Below are 18,290 nucleotides of genomic sequence, written 5' to 3' on the forward strand. Positions count from 1 at the left end.
TGTGAATATCAACATCAGTAGTGTAAGGCAAATGCATGGATGTATGATGTGTATGAGTGCAAGTGTTGAGTGTAACAAAATACAAAAACTTAAATATACTCAAATGTATCAGTGCATCAGTGAAGAATGCTGGTGTCCCGAGCGAGGCATGGACCTGAACAGGTCAACCGAGCAGCGTTCAAGTTTCGAACCACCGAAACCGAGCAGGAAGAAAGCCCCCAATCTAGCAGTGAATCTCCTCATTTAAACTCCATTCTTAGGTGACAGCAATCAAGTCTGAAATAAAGGAGGGGCAAGAGAACAAGTAAAAACAGGCCAAGGGCCGTAACAATAATCCAGATAGTCCTGTTTATGACTCACTGTTAAACATATGTGATTGAATCTCCAATCTCTTTTCACATATCGCGTCTTTTGAGTGCTCATGGTAGTTATTTCCAATGTAGGCGCGTGGCATGTGCGCTCATAATGGAAGCAACACGTTTTTTCCAGGCGCATCCGCACCGCATTGAGTTAAAAACATCTCAACTTTTCAGAGAGCTGCAAGCACACCGCAGGTCATGTGACAAGAACTAACCAATCAGCTTCATCCTTTCCCGTAACAACATCGAATGCTCAGCCAAGATGAAGGAACAGCTGACCATAGCTATGTATGGATTGCCATTTTAAAATGCCAATGGCCATTGAGGGTGCTGAAGGCGGTCTTTTCCCGAGAGCTTTGGGAAAGCGGTACCTGCCAGTACCCTTTGGTCAGGTCCAAGGTGCTGATGTACCGGGCCTTCCCTAGCCGGTCCAGGAACTCATCGAACCACGGCATAGGATACCTGTCAAAGGCGGAGACTTGGTTGAGCTTCCAGAAGTCGTTACAGAACCGGAGTGTGTTGTCTGGTTTTGGTACCATCATGATTGGGCTGTTCCAGGGGCTATCGGAGGGCTCAATGATTCCTAAACGGAGCATCTTCGGAGAACCTCCTCCTCTATAGCTGGCTGGTGAGCTTCTGGTATCCAGAAGGGATCCTGCCAGATTACCACTCCAGGTGGTGTGCAGATTTTGTGCTCAGTGATGGTGGTTCTGCCCAGGGTTTCACTGAATACATCCTTAAACTGCCGGACCAGGGCTTCGAGCTCCGTCTTCTGGGCCGCCGACAGCTGTGGGTCCATGTCTGAAACTGGAGGGGTGATGTGGGCGAACGCTGTGACTAGTTCCGGCCGGGGAACCCATTTCTTGAGCATGTTCACAGTTTAGATCTGCTCTGTTCTTCGGTGGCCGGGCTGCCGCACACGATACTCACCGGCCCCATTCGTTGGTGTAGAGCTTACAGTGTAGGGCCCCTGCCAGGTTGCCAGGTTTCTAGGAACTTGCATGCCACTGTCGGGACCAAAATTACCACCCTTTCTCCTGGTTGGAACTCGCGGGTTTGGGCCGAGTGGTCATGTAGCTGTTGCTGGGCGCGCTGGGCCGTCAAAAGGTGTTCCTTCACTAGGAGCATGACTCTGTCAATTCTTTTCATTATTTCCCGCATGTACTTGACCAGGCTGCACAGTGGGGCTGGTTGGTTCTCCCACGCTTCCCGTGCGACATTGAGAAGGCTTCTGAGTTGCCTTCCAAACAGCAGTTCTAAGGGGTTGAAGCCGGTGGAAGCCTAGGGTACCTCTTAGACTCCAAAGAGCTTGTACAGGATCAGGAGGTCCCAGCTGCGCCCATCTTCTGCCACCACTCATCTCAGCATGCACTTTAGGGTTTGATTAAACTGCTCCACGAGCCCATCCGTTTGCGGGTGATAGATCGACGTCCTTAGTCTGTCAATTTTGAGGCAGAACTGAGCTGAGTTGTACCATGCCTCTTCCTTCTCTCCCCCTCCTCTTTCTCTTTCTCCTCCACCTCTTCCCCTTCCTCCCCCTCCCCCTCCTCCTCACCCTTTCTTTCCTCCCTCTCCTCCTCCTCCTCATCTTCATCCTTCTTCCCCTCCTCTTCCTCTTCCTTCTCTCCTCCTCCCCCACTTCTGTCTCCCCTCATACTCATCCTCTTCCTTCTTCCCCTCCTTTTCCTCTTCCTTCTCTCCCCCTCCCCCTCCCCTCCTCCTCCTCCCCTTCCTCCTCATCCTCTTCCTCCCCCTCCTCCTTCTCCTCCCCTTCCTCCTCGTCCTCTTCCTCTTCCCCCTCCTCTTCCTCTCCCCCCTTTCTCCTCTTCTTTCTCCACCTCCCCCTCCTCCCCTTCCTCCTCCTCCCCCTCCTCCCTCTCCTCCTCCTCCCCCTCCACTCTCTCCTCCTCCTCCTCCCAGCTACAGAGCTGCTCCACTGTTTCACATTCACACTGAACTGGATGCAGAGAGCTCGTGCTGATGCTGGATGACACTGTGGACTTAAAATGAATATTCTGCCAGTACTCGTTGTTCTTTGTAAGTACTTATTCTAACATGCAGGTTTATTTGTATTACAATATAGTCATACTGTAAAATTAAATGACAACAGCACTGAACTTACAGTTGAAGTAAATAAGTCCAAACAAGCTCTGTCCATTTGAGAAAGTACTTTGTGATGAAGGGGTTCAGTGTGTGTACATTTTATTAACAGTTTTAGCCTTTTTGTTTCCTCTAAATTGGTTCACTGTATAAACTGTACTATATATAAAACAACATGAACATGTTGAATTTGATAGGTTATTTTATCAGACGTAGTAGTTTGGTATTAAGGTATGTTTTGCTTTTTGACAAACAAAAGAGTTATTGGGTGAAATTTTTCATTTTTAAAAAGTATATATATATATTTCTATTTCAATGTACATTTATTTATGATTTTAATATTCTGCTACACAAACATTTATTTACGAGTTTATAAATTAAACTTTAGCCTATAGCTCAGTCTACTGTATATGTATATGGTGTATACTGTATACTGTATACTGTATATGTGGATATAGCTATGCCCAGGTAACAGGGTTGACAGTTTTAGCTGTTATTAACTGAAGGATCTAAGAATCATCAAATGCAAGTGGTGTGTTTTGCTTCACAAGAGCAACCATACTTTTGTGCTGTGTTTTACTTTCTTTTTTAATATTCATTTATTATTCATTCATTCGTTTTATTATCTCATTTAATTATATAATCATGTTAACCCTTTATACACTAATTTCATTGATTCATTAATTGATTGTTCGTTTATATCATATTACTTTCTTTTATATTATCTTTCCAGTGTTGTTTAGTCTTACAACGGTGTGTTTCCAGGGCTGTGTGTCTTAATGAATGTGAGATAAGAGGGAATGTTTATGGAAATTCAAGGTTTATGGGATGTTGAAGTGAAACAGTTTGGTATAATACAACTTGCTGGATTTGTGTTCATCAGACGAAGTTAGAGCATTGAAATATACTAAGACTATGAAATAAACTCTGCTCCTTTTTATCATCATCATATTGTCCCCTGTTCTGCTCAGCTACTTGGCTGATAGAAGACTGTTAATAAAGCTTTGGGTACCAGTCAAACATTGGTTTTGGGTATCAGACAAGACTTGTTGTTAACTGATTTTGGGTAGGATCTGGTGTCTGGGGCTAGATCTAATATTTCTGGCATGGAGTCATGATCTAGCATACTGTAACACTGTGCTCCATGTCTGGAAAGTTCTAAATGTTTATTAGACAGAAAATGTAATGCATTATTCAGTTGTTTTTTTTTTTTTTTTTTTTTACTGTTCATTACAACAGATAACAGATTTGGCTATTTAAGACCATCCCTTACATTAGCAACACAGTTAATGAATATTTTGTTTTTCAGATTTGTAAAATGAAAGTACATTAGAACTTAAACTTAAAGAACTTAAACTGTGCAGATGATTTTAGTTCCCATCATGCTTTGCACAGGTCTGAATTGTGAGTGTTGTTGAAATTAGGTGTAATGATTGCTGAGTAAAGGGAAAGAGCTCTTAGTGTTCTAAGATCAGCTACATTGGGCATTATAAAGCTTCCACTTCTGTTTTTGTGGTTTCCATCATGTTTAAGATTAGCTTTTGTGGTCAGCGTGTCAGTTGTCTGTAGACTATGGTGTATGATATGATAGACGCTTCATTCAGTAGCTGTGCTAATGTCAGTGCTAGTAAGTTTTTGCATGCTAAATGAAGTCATAATAAATACAGAAACATTTTCATTTGAAATTAAAAGATAGAGTCAGAAAAAAGGTACAAAAGCTGTTACTGGGGTGGTACTTTTTTCCTGAGAGTGATGAACTGGTTCTAGGGCCTCTGCTCAGTCACCCCTCCTCCCCATCAGACAAATATGCAACATTTGTGTGCAGAAAAGTCACACAGGGCAAGAAAAAGTTCAACACAGTGGTAAACCACAAACCATCTCTGTTAGTTATCCAACATAGCTGCACATTAAACTCTAACTATTCTTTCCATTTAATCAAAATCACAAGTACGGTCTAAGTTCAGATAAATGTATTCAATTTTAAATTCATTAAGTTAGACCAACAACCAGGGATGGACTGGGACCAAAAATCGTCCCTGGCATTTTGGCCCAGACTGGCCCACCACCACATAAGATCACAAATACCACCCGTCATTGCACTCCCCTGCCCTGAATATGTATACCAACTCCTACTCTCTAAAACTACTAACGCCGTGTAATGTGTAAGCAAGAATCAGTGAGAGCTGGCACATTAAATACTGTACTTCAAAAAAGTGGTGCTGAATAAATTGTAAACTTACCCAATAAAAAAGGATACGGTTGAACTCCTTGTACATCTTGTCTGTGTACGTGTGACAGAGAGAGAGATAGACAGAGAAGGATGGTAAAAGAGCAATTTATAAACTGACATGAGAAAGGATTAATCCGATGATCACTGTTTTCCAAGCACTGTTTTCCACTGAAAAACACCAGCCACAAACTGCCTGTAATATTTAAAGAATAATTATTCATTCAGATTATTATTAGTAATTATTGTCTTAACCGCATAATAGTCAAAACTTCATGGTTAAATGGTGTAGGATGCTTGGCAAAAGTGTTATAGTAGTTGTCTGTTCTAAATGGTGTCAAAGATCAGTGTCTAAAGTGGCTTATCGATCATAATGCAGACAGTGGACTGGAAACATATTCTCTCTATATTTCTCTTTAACCCCACAGTCTGACCTCTCATTCTTTTATTTCCATTCATCTCATGTTCATGACTTGTTTCGTGTTTCAGTCATTGCTGTCTGCACTGTTTAAAAGCTGCCGTTGTGTGCTGAATGTGTGTCTGTAACGACAGATAAAAGAGGAGGAAGCAATTGCAGGCAATCAGATGATGTTTATTGATAAGGAGTGTCCAGAGTGTTGGCAATGGCAAGGAAGGTCTACGGTGGCGTGAGAAGAGCGGGATGGTGAAGTCAGCGGTGCAGGTGAAGGTGGTCAATGGATAGAACCAGGAACAGACCGGAACACTGACACGCGGACGACAACACGAATCCAACCAGCACACAAACACGGAAGACGGTAATCCAGCTAGTACATGGAGACATAAGAGAGGATCTGACAACAGAGAGAGAGCGAGGTGAGTATAAGTAGCAGAGGTATGATGACGATCAGCTGGAGCGAGACAATCAACACCCAGGTGATGACAATCAACTAAACGAGCACATGGAGACAACGTAAGTACAAAAACAATAACAAAACATGACACGGAGGAAACACTGGATTTCCTACCGTGACAGTACCCTCTCCCCTAGGACGTCACCTGACGTTCCCAGCCTGCTTTACCTGTAGATTGTAATCATCTATAAGGTGGTGATCCAATATGTCCCGAGCAGGAACCCAACTCCTCTCCTCCGGACCGTAACCTTCCCAATCCACCAAGTACTGAAAACCGCGTCCCCTCCGTCTAGAGTCCAGAATACGATTAACCAAATAGGTGGTTTCCCCATTAACGAGACGAGGCGGGGGGGGAACCGGAGCAGGCGGATTAAGACGGGAAGAAATCACCGATTTAATTTTGGAGACGTGGAACACGGGATGAATCCTCCTGTACGCCGGAGGAAGGCTAAGACGCACGGTAACCGGATTAATAATCTTGGTAATAGAAAACGGGCCAATAAATTTGGGAGCAAGTTTGTTAGAAACGGACCGCATAGGAATATTCTGGGTAGAAAGCCACACTCTTTGACCGACGACGTAACGGGGAGGCTTCGACCGGTGGCGATCGGCCTTAGCCTTGGTGCGCGACCTAGCCTGGAGCAGAGCTCTGCGAGCTCTGGTCCAGGTGCGGTGACACCTCTGGACTAATGCGTGTGCGGAGGGGACCGAAACCTCGGATTCCGTACTAACAAAATTAGGTGGTTGGTACCCTAAACTACACTTAAATGGAGACATGCCCGTAGATGACACTGGCAAAGAATTGTGTGCGTACTCCACAACTGAGAGTTGCTGACACCAGGACGAAGGACTATTGGAAACCAAACATCGCAAAACCCTCTCGACATCCTGATTGGCTCGTTCGGTTTGACCATTGCTCTGGGGATGGAACCCGGAAGAAAGACTAACAGTCGCTCCTAACAATTTACAAAACTCTCGCCAAAATTTGGACACAAATTGGGGACCCCTGTCAGAAACCACGTCTGTCGGGAGGCCATGTATGCGGAAGACGTGGTCAATGACAGCTACCGCTGTTTCCTTGGCTGAAGGTAATTTGGGCAAGGGAATAAAATGAGTCGCCTTCGAGAACCGGTCCACTACGGTTAAAATCACCGTATTGCCTTTAGAGGGCGGGAGGGCGGTGATAAAATCTAGCGAAATGTGGGACCAGGGTCTTGAAGGGACAGACAGCGGTAAGAGTAACCCATCTGGAGGTCGATTGGAAGTCTTACCAATAGCGCAAACTGAACAAGCCAAGACGAAATCGTGGACGTCACGAGCCATACCAGGCCACCAAAATCGTTGCTTGACCAGAAATCTAGTTCTACTAACCCCTGGGTGACAAGCAACACTGGAACAATGACCCCACTGGAGAACGTCTGACCGTAACCTCTCCGGCACAAACAATCGGTTCGGTGGGCAACGAGCCGGGGGCGTTACCCCTTCTAAGGCGGTCAACACCTTCGATTCGACCTCCCACCTGAGCGCGGAGATAATGATGGTCCCCGGTAAAATGGGCTCGGGAGTAGCAGTACGATCGGAACGCTCAAAAAGACGGGATAAAGCATCGGGTTTGATGTTTTTGGAACCCGGCCGGTAAGAAAGTGTAAAATCGAAACGACCGAAAAACAATGCCCACCGAGCCTGCCTGGAGTTAAGTCTTTTGGCGGTTCTAATGTATTCGAGATTCTTATGGTCCGTCCATACAATGAAAGGTACACCCGACCCCTCAAGCCAGTGACGCCATTCCTCCAGTGCAAGTTTGACTGCCAACAACTCTCGATTGCCAATGTCATAATTAACTTCTGCAGGAGATAAACGGTGAGAATAATACGCGCACGGATGCACCTTTCCGTCTGAGGATGCGCGTTGGGATAACACTGCTCCTACCCCCACCTCTGACGCGTCGACCTCCACTATGAATTGACGTGAGCGATCAGGGGTGACGAGAATGGGAGCTGAAACAAAGCAGCTTTTCAGTTTGGCAAACGCAGCCTCAGCTGCGTCTGACCACCTGAACGTCAAACTAGGGGAGGTCAAGGCGGTCAGAGGAGCGGCTAGTTGGCTGAAATTGCGAATGAAACGCCGGTAAAAATTGGCGAACCCCAGAAATCTCTGCAGGGCCTTGCGAGACTCTGGGGATGGCCAATTTACCACAGCCTTAACTTTCTCAGGATCCATGCGAACACCCTCAGTCGAAATGATGTGTCCTAGAAAAGAAACAGACTGTGCATGAAAAACGCATTTCTCCGCCTTGACAAACAATCCATTCTCTAGCAACCGCAGAAGCACTCGTCGTACGTGTTGCACGTGTTCCTGGAGAGACGAAGAAAAGATCAATATGTCATCCAGGTAAACATATATGAACAGATCGACCATGTCTCGCAACACGTCATTAACGAGTGCTTGAAAGACTGCCGGCGAGTTGGTTAGCCCGAACGGCATAACGCAGTACTCAAAATGGCCTCTAGGGGTGTTAAAGGCAGTCTTCCACTCATCCCCCTCCCTGATGCGGACCAAATGATAAGCATTACGTAAGTCCAATTTAGTGAAAACGGACGCTCCCTGCAACCTCTCAAAAGCTGAAGACATAAGCGGCAAAGGATAGGTATTCTTTACCGTTATGTTGTTCAGCCCTCGGTAGTCAATGCAAGGTCGCAAGGATCCGTCCTTCTTTCCCACAAAAAAGAACCCCGCCCCCGCTGGAGAAGAGGAAGGGCGGATAAACCCCGTTGCTAGAGAACTGGATATATATTTCTCCATGGCCGCCGTCTCTGGAACAGACAAAGAATATAACTTGCCCTTAGGCGGAGAAGTACCTGGCAATAACTCTATCGCACAGTCATAGGGACGATGAGGAGGAAGAGAATCAGCACGAGACTTACTGAACACCTCCTTCAGGTCGTGGTACTCCGCGGGCACGCTAGCCAAATCCACTGCTTCCCCCTGAAACACAGACTCAGAAACATTAACACCAGCAGACAAAAGACAAGACAAATGACATTCCTCGCTCCAGCTAACCACAGATCCAAGGCGCCAATTGATGCTGGGGTTGTGTTTCTGAAGCCAGGTGTGACCGAGAACGATGGGGGATGAAGGTGAGTCCGTAATGTAAAATGATATCTCCTCAGTATGATTGCCAGATGTGGTGAGGGAAACAGGTAAGGTGGTCTGAGTGATGACTGGTAGTCTGTGTCCATTGAGAGCAAAGGGTGCAATGGGGTGTTTGAGGGAGGTGAGAGGAATGTTAAGCTTACTAGCGAACTGGAAGTCCATGAAATTACCCTCTGCCCCAGAATCCAACAAGGCGTGATGCTCGAGTGCGTGGGTGGACCACCGTAGACTCACCGGAAGGAGTGTCGATGTAGATGAGGTCTTTCTGGCAGAGATCCCACCCGATAGTAGCCTCCGTCTTACTATCGGGCTTGGTCTTTTTACCGGACAACGCTGGATGTGATGTTCTTGACTGCCGCAGTATAAACATAGTCCCAGGGATCTCCGCCTGATCCTCTCCTCCCGGGAGAGCCGAGCTCGCCCCACCTGCATGGGTTCAAGATCTCCCGGTGGGCTGACCGCAACATCTGAGCGCTGATACTGAGCCTCCGGTCTGTTCGCGAGAACTGCTCTCCCCCTCCGTCTGGTGGCTTGATCGAGTCGATTCTCCACTCTGATGGTTAGGTCAATCAGACTGTTGAGAGAAGTGGGGAGCTCGACGGCGCGGATCTCCTGTTGGATGCGGTCAGCCAACCCATGCAGGAAGTGATCCCACTGCGCCTCCTCGTTCCACTTACACTCCGCCGCCAGGGTGCGGAACTCAATCGAATAATCGGAAACGGACCTTTCCCCCTGACGTAGGTCCGTGAGAAGCCAAGCCGCTTCCCTCCCGGCGGCGGAGCGGTCGAAGACCCGTCTCATCTCTTCCGAAAGTGCGTGGAACGAGGCACAGCAGCTGTCTTGGTTCTCCCACACCGCCGTCCCCCAGAGGGCAGCCCTTCCCGTAAGTAGAGATAAGACGAATGCCACCTTCATTTCCTCGGTGTAGAACGTGCGGGGCTGCAGGGCGAAGTGCAGAGAACAATGAGACAGAAAAGATCGACAGAACTCTGGCTCACCCGCATATTTCTCCGGGATGGGGAGGCGTGGTTCGGGCTGGGAAATCCCCCCGGAGACGATCGGCGGTGTGGGTGGCGTGGGAGGCGCAGCGGGTGACGATTGTTGTTGTTGTTGCGTCTGGAGAACGAGCTCGGACACCTTCGTCACCATTGCTTGGAAGGCTCGACCCATCTCATCTATCGCCTTGTCTTGGCGATCCATACGACCCACAGCTCGTTGCAGAAATTCTTCGAGATGAGATGGGGAGCGATCGCCTGCTGCTTCCATGATGGTCAGATCCTACTGTAACGACAGATAAAAGAGGAGGAAGCAATTGCAGGCAATCAGATGATGTTTATTGATAAGGAGTGTCCAGAGTGTTGGCAATGGCAAGGAAGGTCTACGGTGGCGTGAGAAGAGCGGGATGGTGAAGTCAGCGGTGCAGGTGAAGGTGGTCAATGGATAGAACCAGGAACAGACCGGAACACTGACACGCGGACGACAACACGAATCCAACCAGCACACAAACACGGAAGACGGTAATCCAGCTAGTACATGGAGACATAAGAGAGGATCTGACAACAGAGAGAGAGCGAGGTGAGTATAAGTACAGCTACATATCAGAGTGAATACAAATGCTTATCAGATCCTCCCTCAGCTACATGCGGTTCTTTCCCTACAAGTATCGCCAAGACAATGTCCCCGTCACACTGCAAAACAGTTAAAGCAGTTCTTTGAAGCTAAGAACATTAGCCCCGTTTCCACTGTCGGGCCAAAAGCGGCCGTGCTAGTACATGCCAGGGCCTGTTGCTTTTCCACTGTCACTTCTGGTGTTTGATTGTGTCTCGACGGTCTTCCTCAGAGCCAATGGCCTGGGTTTTTTGGCCCGACGAAAACCTTGGGCCAAAACAGGCCAGCTGGGGCTAGAGGATGAACCAAGGTGGAGCTTCTATGCGTCTAGAGAGTGTCAGCGTCGCGGATCATTTCAGAAAGCTAAGAGCTATAACACCAGCATTAAATTCTTTTTAAATAAGTTGAGCTGTAAACTCATTTTCAGTCAGCCACGAGTTTTTGAAATAACTTGATCCAAGTGTGTAAATACAAGGCAGAAATATTTATAAGCGATGCAAAAGACTATGCACACTAGAGATCGACCGATATGGGTTTTTCTATAGCCGATGCCGATGCCGATGTTTAGAGGTCAGGATCAGCCGATGGACGATATGTGCTGCTGATTTTTCCCCTTCATTTGCATGCTAAAATTTCACACTAATAATAAGGGGATGCACAACATTTCTAAACTTATATATATGATAGTAGTGCTGCAAACACACTAGCAACCAGCAACATTTGTGTTTGGTATAAATGACACAGAACATCTAAAGTGCAATTCTAATTTCAAACTTACATCGCAGTCTGTTCATTATTAAAATAAAGTACAGTCAACCAAACATATAAAAGGTTACACTGTTCAATTTAAACAGACCGCAGTATACCAGTCCACTCTGCTGTTATGCATAGGACGTTTTTGCTCATGTGAAGAGGATGATCTTTTCCGTCTAGTTTACATTAAAAAAAAAACTAATATAGTTTAACATTTAGATACATTGCGAATGTGGAAACAATTGGATATTAGCAGAACAAGACCTGAGCAATAACCTCCAAATACATCTAGTCAAATCCGCTTGCTCGTCCTCGTATGCAAGCACGCACGCACTCATGCGTCTCGATCTAATGCTCTGTAAATGCAGGATTTTTTATAACAAATAGGCCTAAAAAATTCTAAATTGAACATTTTGCAGAACAGCATAAAAAAAAGGTACTGGTCATAATACTTGCATAAAATGTTTGATGTGAAAAAACGGTTCACTGACACAGCCACAAGCGCCACAGTTACAGTACGTTTGGGATCATTTTATTTTTACTACTATAGTGTCATTTGAAAACATTGCAATTGTGTTTTAAAATACAACAAGCACCACGAAACCATTTAAAGAGACACATTCAGCGGTCTCCTTGACGGGAAACAGTCGACAAAGTAACATGATCTAAAACGTATGGCGCACTCTCTTCATTTTATCAAATTATCATAATCACATCTATTAATTTTACAGTCCTGCTACTAGCATTTTATTCAGACCAAAACCCCTTTAATTCGGGTGAGAAAGCTTTTTTTCCAAGTGGCTTTGCAAATAATAATACCACTGCAGATGCATTTTGCAGTATTAATGTTATTAATTGATCGTTAATTTAAACGGCGATCGATCATGGAAATGATCGAATATTGACATCCCTCAATGCAAATGAGGTGGAAGGAAACCTGGCTATTGTCAAATGTGATTCATGGTTCTGGTCAGCTCCAGGACAGCTGTCTCTCCGAGCACGGTGCTGTCTGTGAGCGGGGCGGAGAAACTGAGCCCTCAATCACGCTCCAGTGTTTGTGAGAGCTGCCAATTCTCCACCCTATTTACAGAGTGAGATTCTCTGACTACCTTTATCTCCCAAGGAATGTTGTTGAATCTTTCAAAAGTTTTAGCTTGGGGTTCACATGCGCAGCAGCACTTTCCACTGCAACAATAACACGGGGCTGCCAGCAGACGTGCCTGACTTTAAATCGGCGCTACTAAACACAGATATCGGCTGATGCCGATATATAAAAAAAATTACAAATATCGGCCGAGCGATATATCAGTCGACCTCTAATGCACACTAGGCGTGATTGCAATCCTGATAAATGAATTTATTATGATCAATGTATCACTTATTATGGTAAAACATTGATGCTTTTGGATTTAAATATTTAACAAAGCATGCAAAAAAAAAAACTCAGCTTTTATCATTATTTTGTTAAATTATTTTGTGATTGCGCTAGTTCCAGTGACTTATTTCTTATTACTTTTCTGAGAAATTCTCTTTGTTGGCGAAATGATGACATTTTTCTAGAGGGTTGTAAAGGGTGGGTTTTAACGAAGCACAGTGGAGCTTCTGGCCTGAAGGTGCTACAGGTCCAAGGCTATTAACCCCTCCCGACCCGTTCAAAGCACTGGTTCGCACTGGCCTGTCAGTGAAAAAAGGAGCTATTATAGTAATGAAATGGTTGGCCCAGAGTACTGATCTCAAACTGATTTAAAATCTCTGGAAAGCCCTTGGTGACAAAGTTATGGCTAAGAAACACTACAGTTACTGAATTATGGAAGAGATAGGAAGAAGAGTATACCAAGATCATGCCAGCGCAGTGTGAGAAACTAGAGAAGGCCTGCGGCCACAGATACCACATGGTATCTGTCAAGTCACTTCCTACCAATTTCTGACAGCTGTAACCCTGCAAATTTTTAGTTGTAATCTAGTTACTGTGGTCTAATTTAAACATGTTAGTATGTTAGTGGAACAGTGGTACACCTACAGCTAATATTACTTCAAAGTCAGCATCCGGTCTGAACTCACTGTTTTCACAAGTTCTACGTCCTCACAGATCTTCCCATTATAACAAGAAAAAAGGGTTCCTCACAAAATACATTTCAAATTTAAAGAAAGGTTTAGTCTGTTCACATATACTGTTGTTAAGAATGACAAACATGAGTGTAAAAAATATGACGCGAGTGAATGAACAAAATAGTTCTGCTAGTCATTGCTATGATTGACAGTGATAAATATTGTATGATGGAATGAACAATCTGACAAGCAGATACACCTGTGCATTAAAGCAGAGTAAATTCAGACAACACTACAGCAGAGACAAGTCTGTGTTTGCTGAATATACTTAGCAGCTTCTACATTTAAAGATAAAATACTTTTATTTTAAGATAAATACCTATTATTTAACTTTTATATCATTAATTATTAACTTATTTATAATTCAGTACATTAAAAGTAAAATATTAATTGTATAATAGTAATTTCATAATAAATCCAAAAGCAAGATGTGACAAATTAGGGAGTGGAAATGGCAACTGAGCTGATGACTGATCATCTGCTCTCATCTTCTTGTTATATTGGTAATTTCAGGACATTCTCATCTAAAGTCTTTATTTTCCACAAGGACACAGACACATTTTAAAGTTAATTTTTACTTCACAATTGTAGAGTTAAAAAATAATATATAGGCTTTAAAATATTTTACGTTTTTAAAAACTGTAGACTGTATAGACGAACAGTGTGTCATATATATTAGATTGAAGTTTTTGTCTTCTGTGTAAAAATAACTTTCCTGGGTAGACATTTTTGTAATGAAACAATTCTGTTTCATAAACTTGGTATTTACATCAGCTTAAAATGATTTACCTTAGCCTACCTTTTATTCCAATATAATTATGCCTCAATTAGCTAGTTACAGATTAAGAGTTGTTGTTTTTTATGTACAGATGGCTTGCTGCTGTGTATAATATTATGTATAATAATTTTTTGTTAAAATGACATTCTGTTCTGTAAATGTATCGTCTGCTGGTTTATTTAGCTACTATTCAGTACACTTCATTTAGTAGACCACATAGTAATGTAAGAACCTGTCCATTCTTGTGGGTTTACTGTTACAGTTAAAATCGTAGAAGGGTAAAAACATTGGTATGAGCAACACAGCTACAACAAATAAAACTAATAATGGGTGAGCCAGATTTCATGTGTGTGAATAATCATCAAGCATTGACAACATTCAGTTACATGGACAGCACCGAGGAGCCCCCAAATAAAATTCTGCTTAGGGCATCATAAAGGATTGGGCCTTCTCTGTGTGTGTGTCATAGTCTGCAGTGGGAACACTCATGATGAGTATGAGTTCAGCCAATAGTAACAGACGGAAATATCAGCGTTTTTGAGGTGCACCTGCATGCACACAGTGTGTCTCAACATGCTGTAAATCTAGAGGTCAACAGATAAGAGTTTTTCAATGGTCAATATTTAGAGATCACGGCAACCGATGGCTGGTATATGACCGATTTTTTGGCTGATACGTTTGGCTACTTTTTTATTTTTTAATTCACCTCATAAAAGTGAGTTTGAGCAAATTATTTTTGCAGGGAACAAGTTAGTTATAGTACAGGTAGCCCAATTTAGAGTAATAATACATGGCTCAAAACATAAGCACCTTCTCAAAACAGTTTTGAAGCATGCTTTTTGTTCATGTTTACTGAAAGACACTCTGTATCTGTATCCAAAAGACTGCAAAATAATGTCTGTTGGAGTGGAGATATAGCGGTTTCCCCCGTAATGGCTGTAATCAAATAAGTGCTGCTCACAAAGCTACTTTATCAGGCATTACAGGAAAGTTTCTTCCCCACAAAGTTTCCTTTGGAATAATGCTGATATAACTGTTAGAAATAAGTCTCTTTTTCCCCTAGATAGTTTAATAACAACTTGAACTGTATTCTATCTGTCTTTGATCAGTCCCACCAAAGGAATATAATACTTTGATGAGAGTCATCCCATTAGGCTTAACCCAGTTAATTAAAAGTCTCCTTAAATTTAATAAAGACAACAGTGTTTATGTGACTTTATGTTTGGATGGTATCGGTACACATATCTGCAAAATATTTCAGACAAAGAGAAAGATTGCTCCAAGAGGGAAATTCTATTGGGGTTCCTTTATAACAAATTATGTTTTAGTAACAAGGTTTGGGAGGAGCGCGTTGGTTACTCAGATACTAGCCTAATCAACACTGGTGGACCACAATCAAGTAATCAATACCATAGTATAAATACCGCTGACTTACATTTATCCGTTGACGGTTTATCAGCATTCGGTTTGCACCTTTTGCCAGTACGTGTCAGACTCAGCTTCTCCCATAAAATGACGAGATCATACTGGGGTTTATTCAGTTCTCCGGCCAATATGCCGGCCCGAGTATTGCTCCTTCTCTGCTCGGCCAGCCACGCGCTCTTGGCGACGCCGCAGCTTGTTGATCTTGGAACAACATTCCAATCAACCAATCAGAATTCAGATATAACTTTTCAGGAAATATCTGTTTTAGGCTTAAAATCAGGATTAGGTGATACTACACTCTTGTTAATCAGCTATAATTTCCTACTGATTTTAGGAAAAAAATATGGGTAGGGTTAGGTTTAGGGGTAGGGACTGGGTTAAATCTATACTTTTAATAATAATGTTGATCCAGGGTATACAAAAGATGTTGATCCTGGAACCTGTCGTACTTGGCAAAGTCACGGCGACCTCCAATTTTCCCCGGCAGCCGCTCATCTTTGGTCGTGCATACAATACCTCCATCGGAAATATGACCGTATTTTAAATCTGAGGCAAACGCTGATTAATTCCGACACTCAGTCCTCGCGAAGGTAAACAAACGGATCGGTATGATCTAAATTATTCATCTCCCAGAAATCAGCCATCCTCAGGGAAAAGTCGTGGCCTAATGGACTTTTTCCTCTCAGGTACATCATGGCCTAGTGGTTAGAGAGCTTGACTCCTAACCCTAGGGTTGTGGGTTTAAGTCTCGGGCAGGCAATTCCCCAATTTAGGTGGTATGACTTGAGTCTCATCATATCACAGCTGCTCATCCAGAGTAATGTCACGTTTTAGCAATTTGTCCAGAGTCACATCCTGTCTGTTATTCCCAGATTATCAAGGTAACCCCTTCGGTATCCCAGTCTGGTATCCATTGTGAGGGATGCACCAATTGTCTTTGCACACGCAGCTGGTATCTGCACACGCAGCTGGTATCCCCAAACCCACTCTAGTCCTCCTGTTACTGAACTGATTCCCCTGTCTGAAGCACTCCCCATGATGGGGATCACTTTTTGTTGTGTTTGGGCTGCATACACTACCAAATAACTTCCCAGAGATGGCAGTGCTTGCTCCAGGTCTTCCAGAGGTGTCAGTGGTATCCACTTATAAACTCTTGTCCTGTTCTGTTCTGGCTGTAAATGCCATCTGTGATCCCTGTGCCAGTCCTGTAACAGCTATGGAGGCCATCGGTGAACTCTCTACCAGTACTGAACCAGCCAAGATGGTTTTGAACACTCAGCCTTGTCTGTCACACCTGAGGATGTTTCCTGTGAGCTTCCTGACTGTCATGGATACATTAAACGGCCCTATTAAGTTGTTAACCCTGTAGTTGCCAAAGAGAACATTAATGAACCATCTGTATATTCAGTTTCAGTCAGTGTGTCTGAATTTGAACCATCTGTCTGTCCTGTTTAAACAAATGAGTCATACTGTGAATTGTCTGCCCGTTTCATTTTACTCACTGAAATGTACACCAGTCCAGTTTTAGTCAATGCACTTGGTTTTGAATGGTCTGTATGTATGAATGTAGCTGTTGAAGCTGATTTTTAACTGTCAACCAATCTGGTTTCTGTCAGCAATAAGTCTGATTACGAACCTTTTGTCAGTCCAGTGTCTGTTAATGAGTCTGATCACCTATCTGTCCAATGTTAATTAATGAGACTGGGTGTGATTTATCTTCCTGTCAAGGAAAATGTCACTGAACTGTCGGTGTTACCGGCCTCAGACCTAGGGGATATCTGGGCTGGCAGAAAAGGACACACAGGCAGTGAAGCACTGTGTATCTGTGAAAATACTGTGAATAAATAAAGAGACAGACAAAATGAGTGTCGTTCCTTTGGTGCATCAGTTTACTTCTGAGATTTTTAAACCAAGGGTGTTAAAATGTTTATTCAATAATTAATTGAAAACTGATACCTCCCTATTTTTTTTTAATGTGTATTTTTTTAGTGTGCTTCACAGGAGCGCTCAAGCGCCATCCGCTGGCGTGGCGGTGAACTGATTCTGAACTATTGGTGTTCACATTAAAAAAAAATAGGGAGGTATCAGTTTTCAATTAATTATTGAATAAACATTTTAACACCCTTTACATCGGCTTCAGCTTCCATCAATCTGCCTGTCCTATTCCTGCCGGTTTAGTTGATTTTGAACTGTCCGTCTGTCCAGTAACATTACTGAATCCGATGGCTAACCGTCATTCCAAATATATTCCAAATAATTCCAAACATATATATATATACACACACACACACACACATACATATATATATATATATATATATATATATATATATATATATATATATATATATACACACACACACACACACACACATATATATATATATATATATATATATATATATATATATATATATATATATATATATATATATATATATATATATATATAAATATATATATATATATATATATATATGAAATCACTACTGAGAATGTCTAACTTTTCCCACAGGTTTCTGTATTGCTCACACTCAGGGTTTTAATGTGGGGACTGCAGGACCTAAAATCTTCTCAGGTGTTGCGGAAGAAGAGTTTGGCTACACTGTACAACAGTTAAGCAATAATCAAGGAAAATGGTAAGATATGTCACACATACACATACACACACACATATATTTTTCTAACACACAGATTAAACTGGAAAAATTAGACAACAACAACTTTGTTAATTACTATTTCCTGTCTGAAATACCAGGAATTGTCATATTTTTTTAAAGGAGCATTATTTGGCATAACCAATCTTAAAGGGACACTAAGTAGGAATTACTCCCATCTAGTGGTGAAATTGTATTTTGCATTCAAACTAATTTTGCTCTCCAGCGCCTCCTTTTTCAAATGCGCGT

The 18,290-nt window shown here is 43.1% G+C and overlaps 1 protein-coding gene across 1 annotated transcript in view; it reads left to right on the plus strand.

Annotated features, from left to right (window-relative positions):
• Positions 1 to 2,301: 2,301 nt before the first annotated feature.
• LOC128021398 (integrin alpha-2) overlaps positions 2,302 to 18,290 on the plus strand; it is a 42,827-nt gene continuing 26,838 nt past the window's right edge. The window contains exons 1-2 of the mRNA XM_052608529.1: positions 2,302 to 2,396; positions 17,900 to 18,023. Coding sequence (XP_052464489.1) covers positions 2,366 to 2,396; positions 17,900 to 18,023 — 155 coding nt within the window. The 5' untranslated portion in view covers positions 2,302 to 2,365. The remainder of the gene's footprint in view (positions 2,397 to 17,899; positions 18,024 to 18,290) is intronic.

This window comes from Carassius gibelio, chromosome A10 (genome assembly GCF_023724105.1).
Source record: "Carassius gibelio isolate Cgi1373 ecotype wild population from Czech Republic chromosome A10, carGib1.2-hapl.c, whole genome shotgun sequence".
Lineage (NCBI taxonomy): Eukaryota > Metazoa > Chordata > Actinopteri > Cypriniformes > Cyprinidae > Carassius > Carassius gibelio.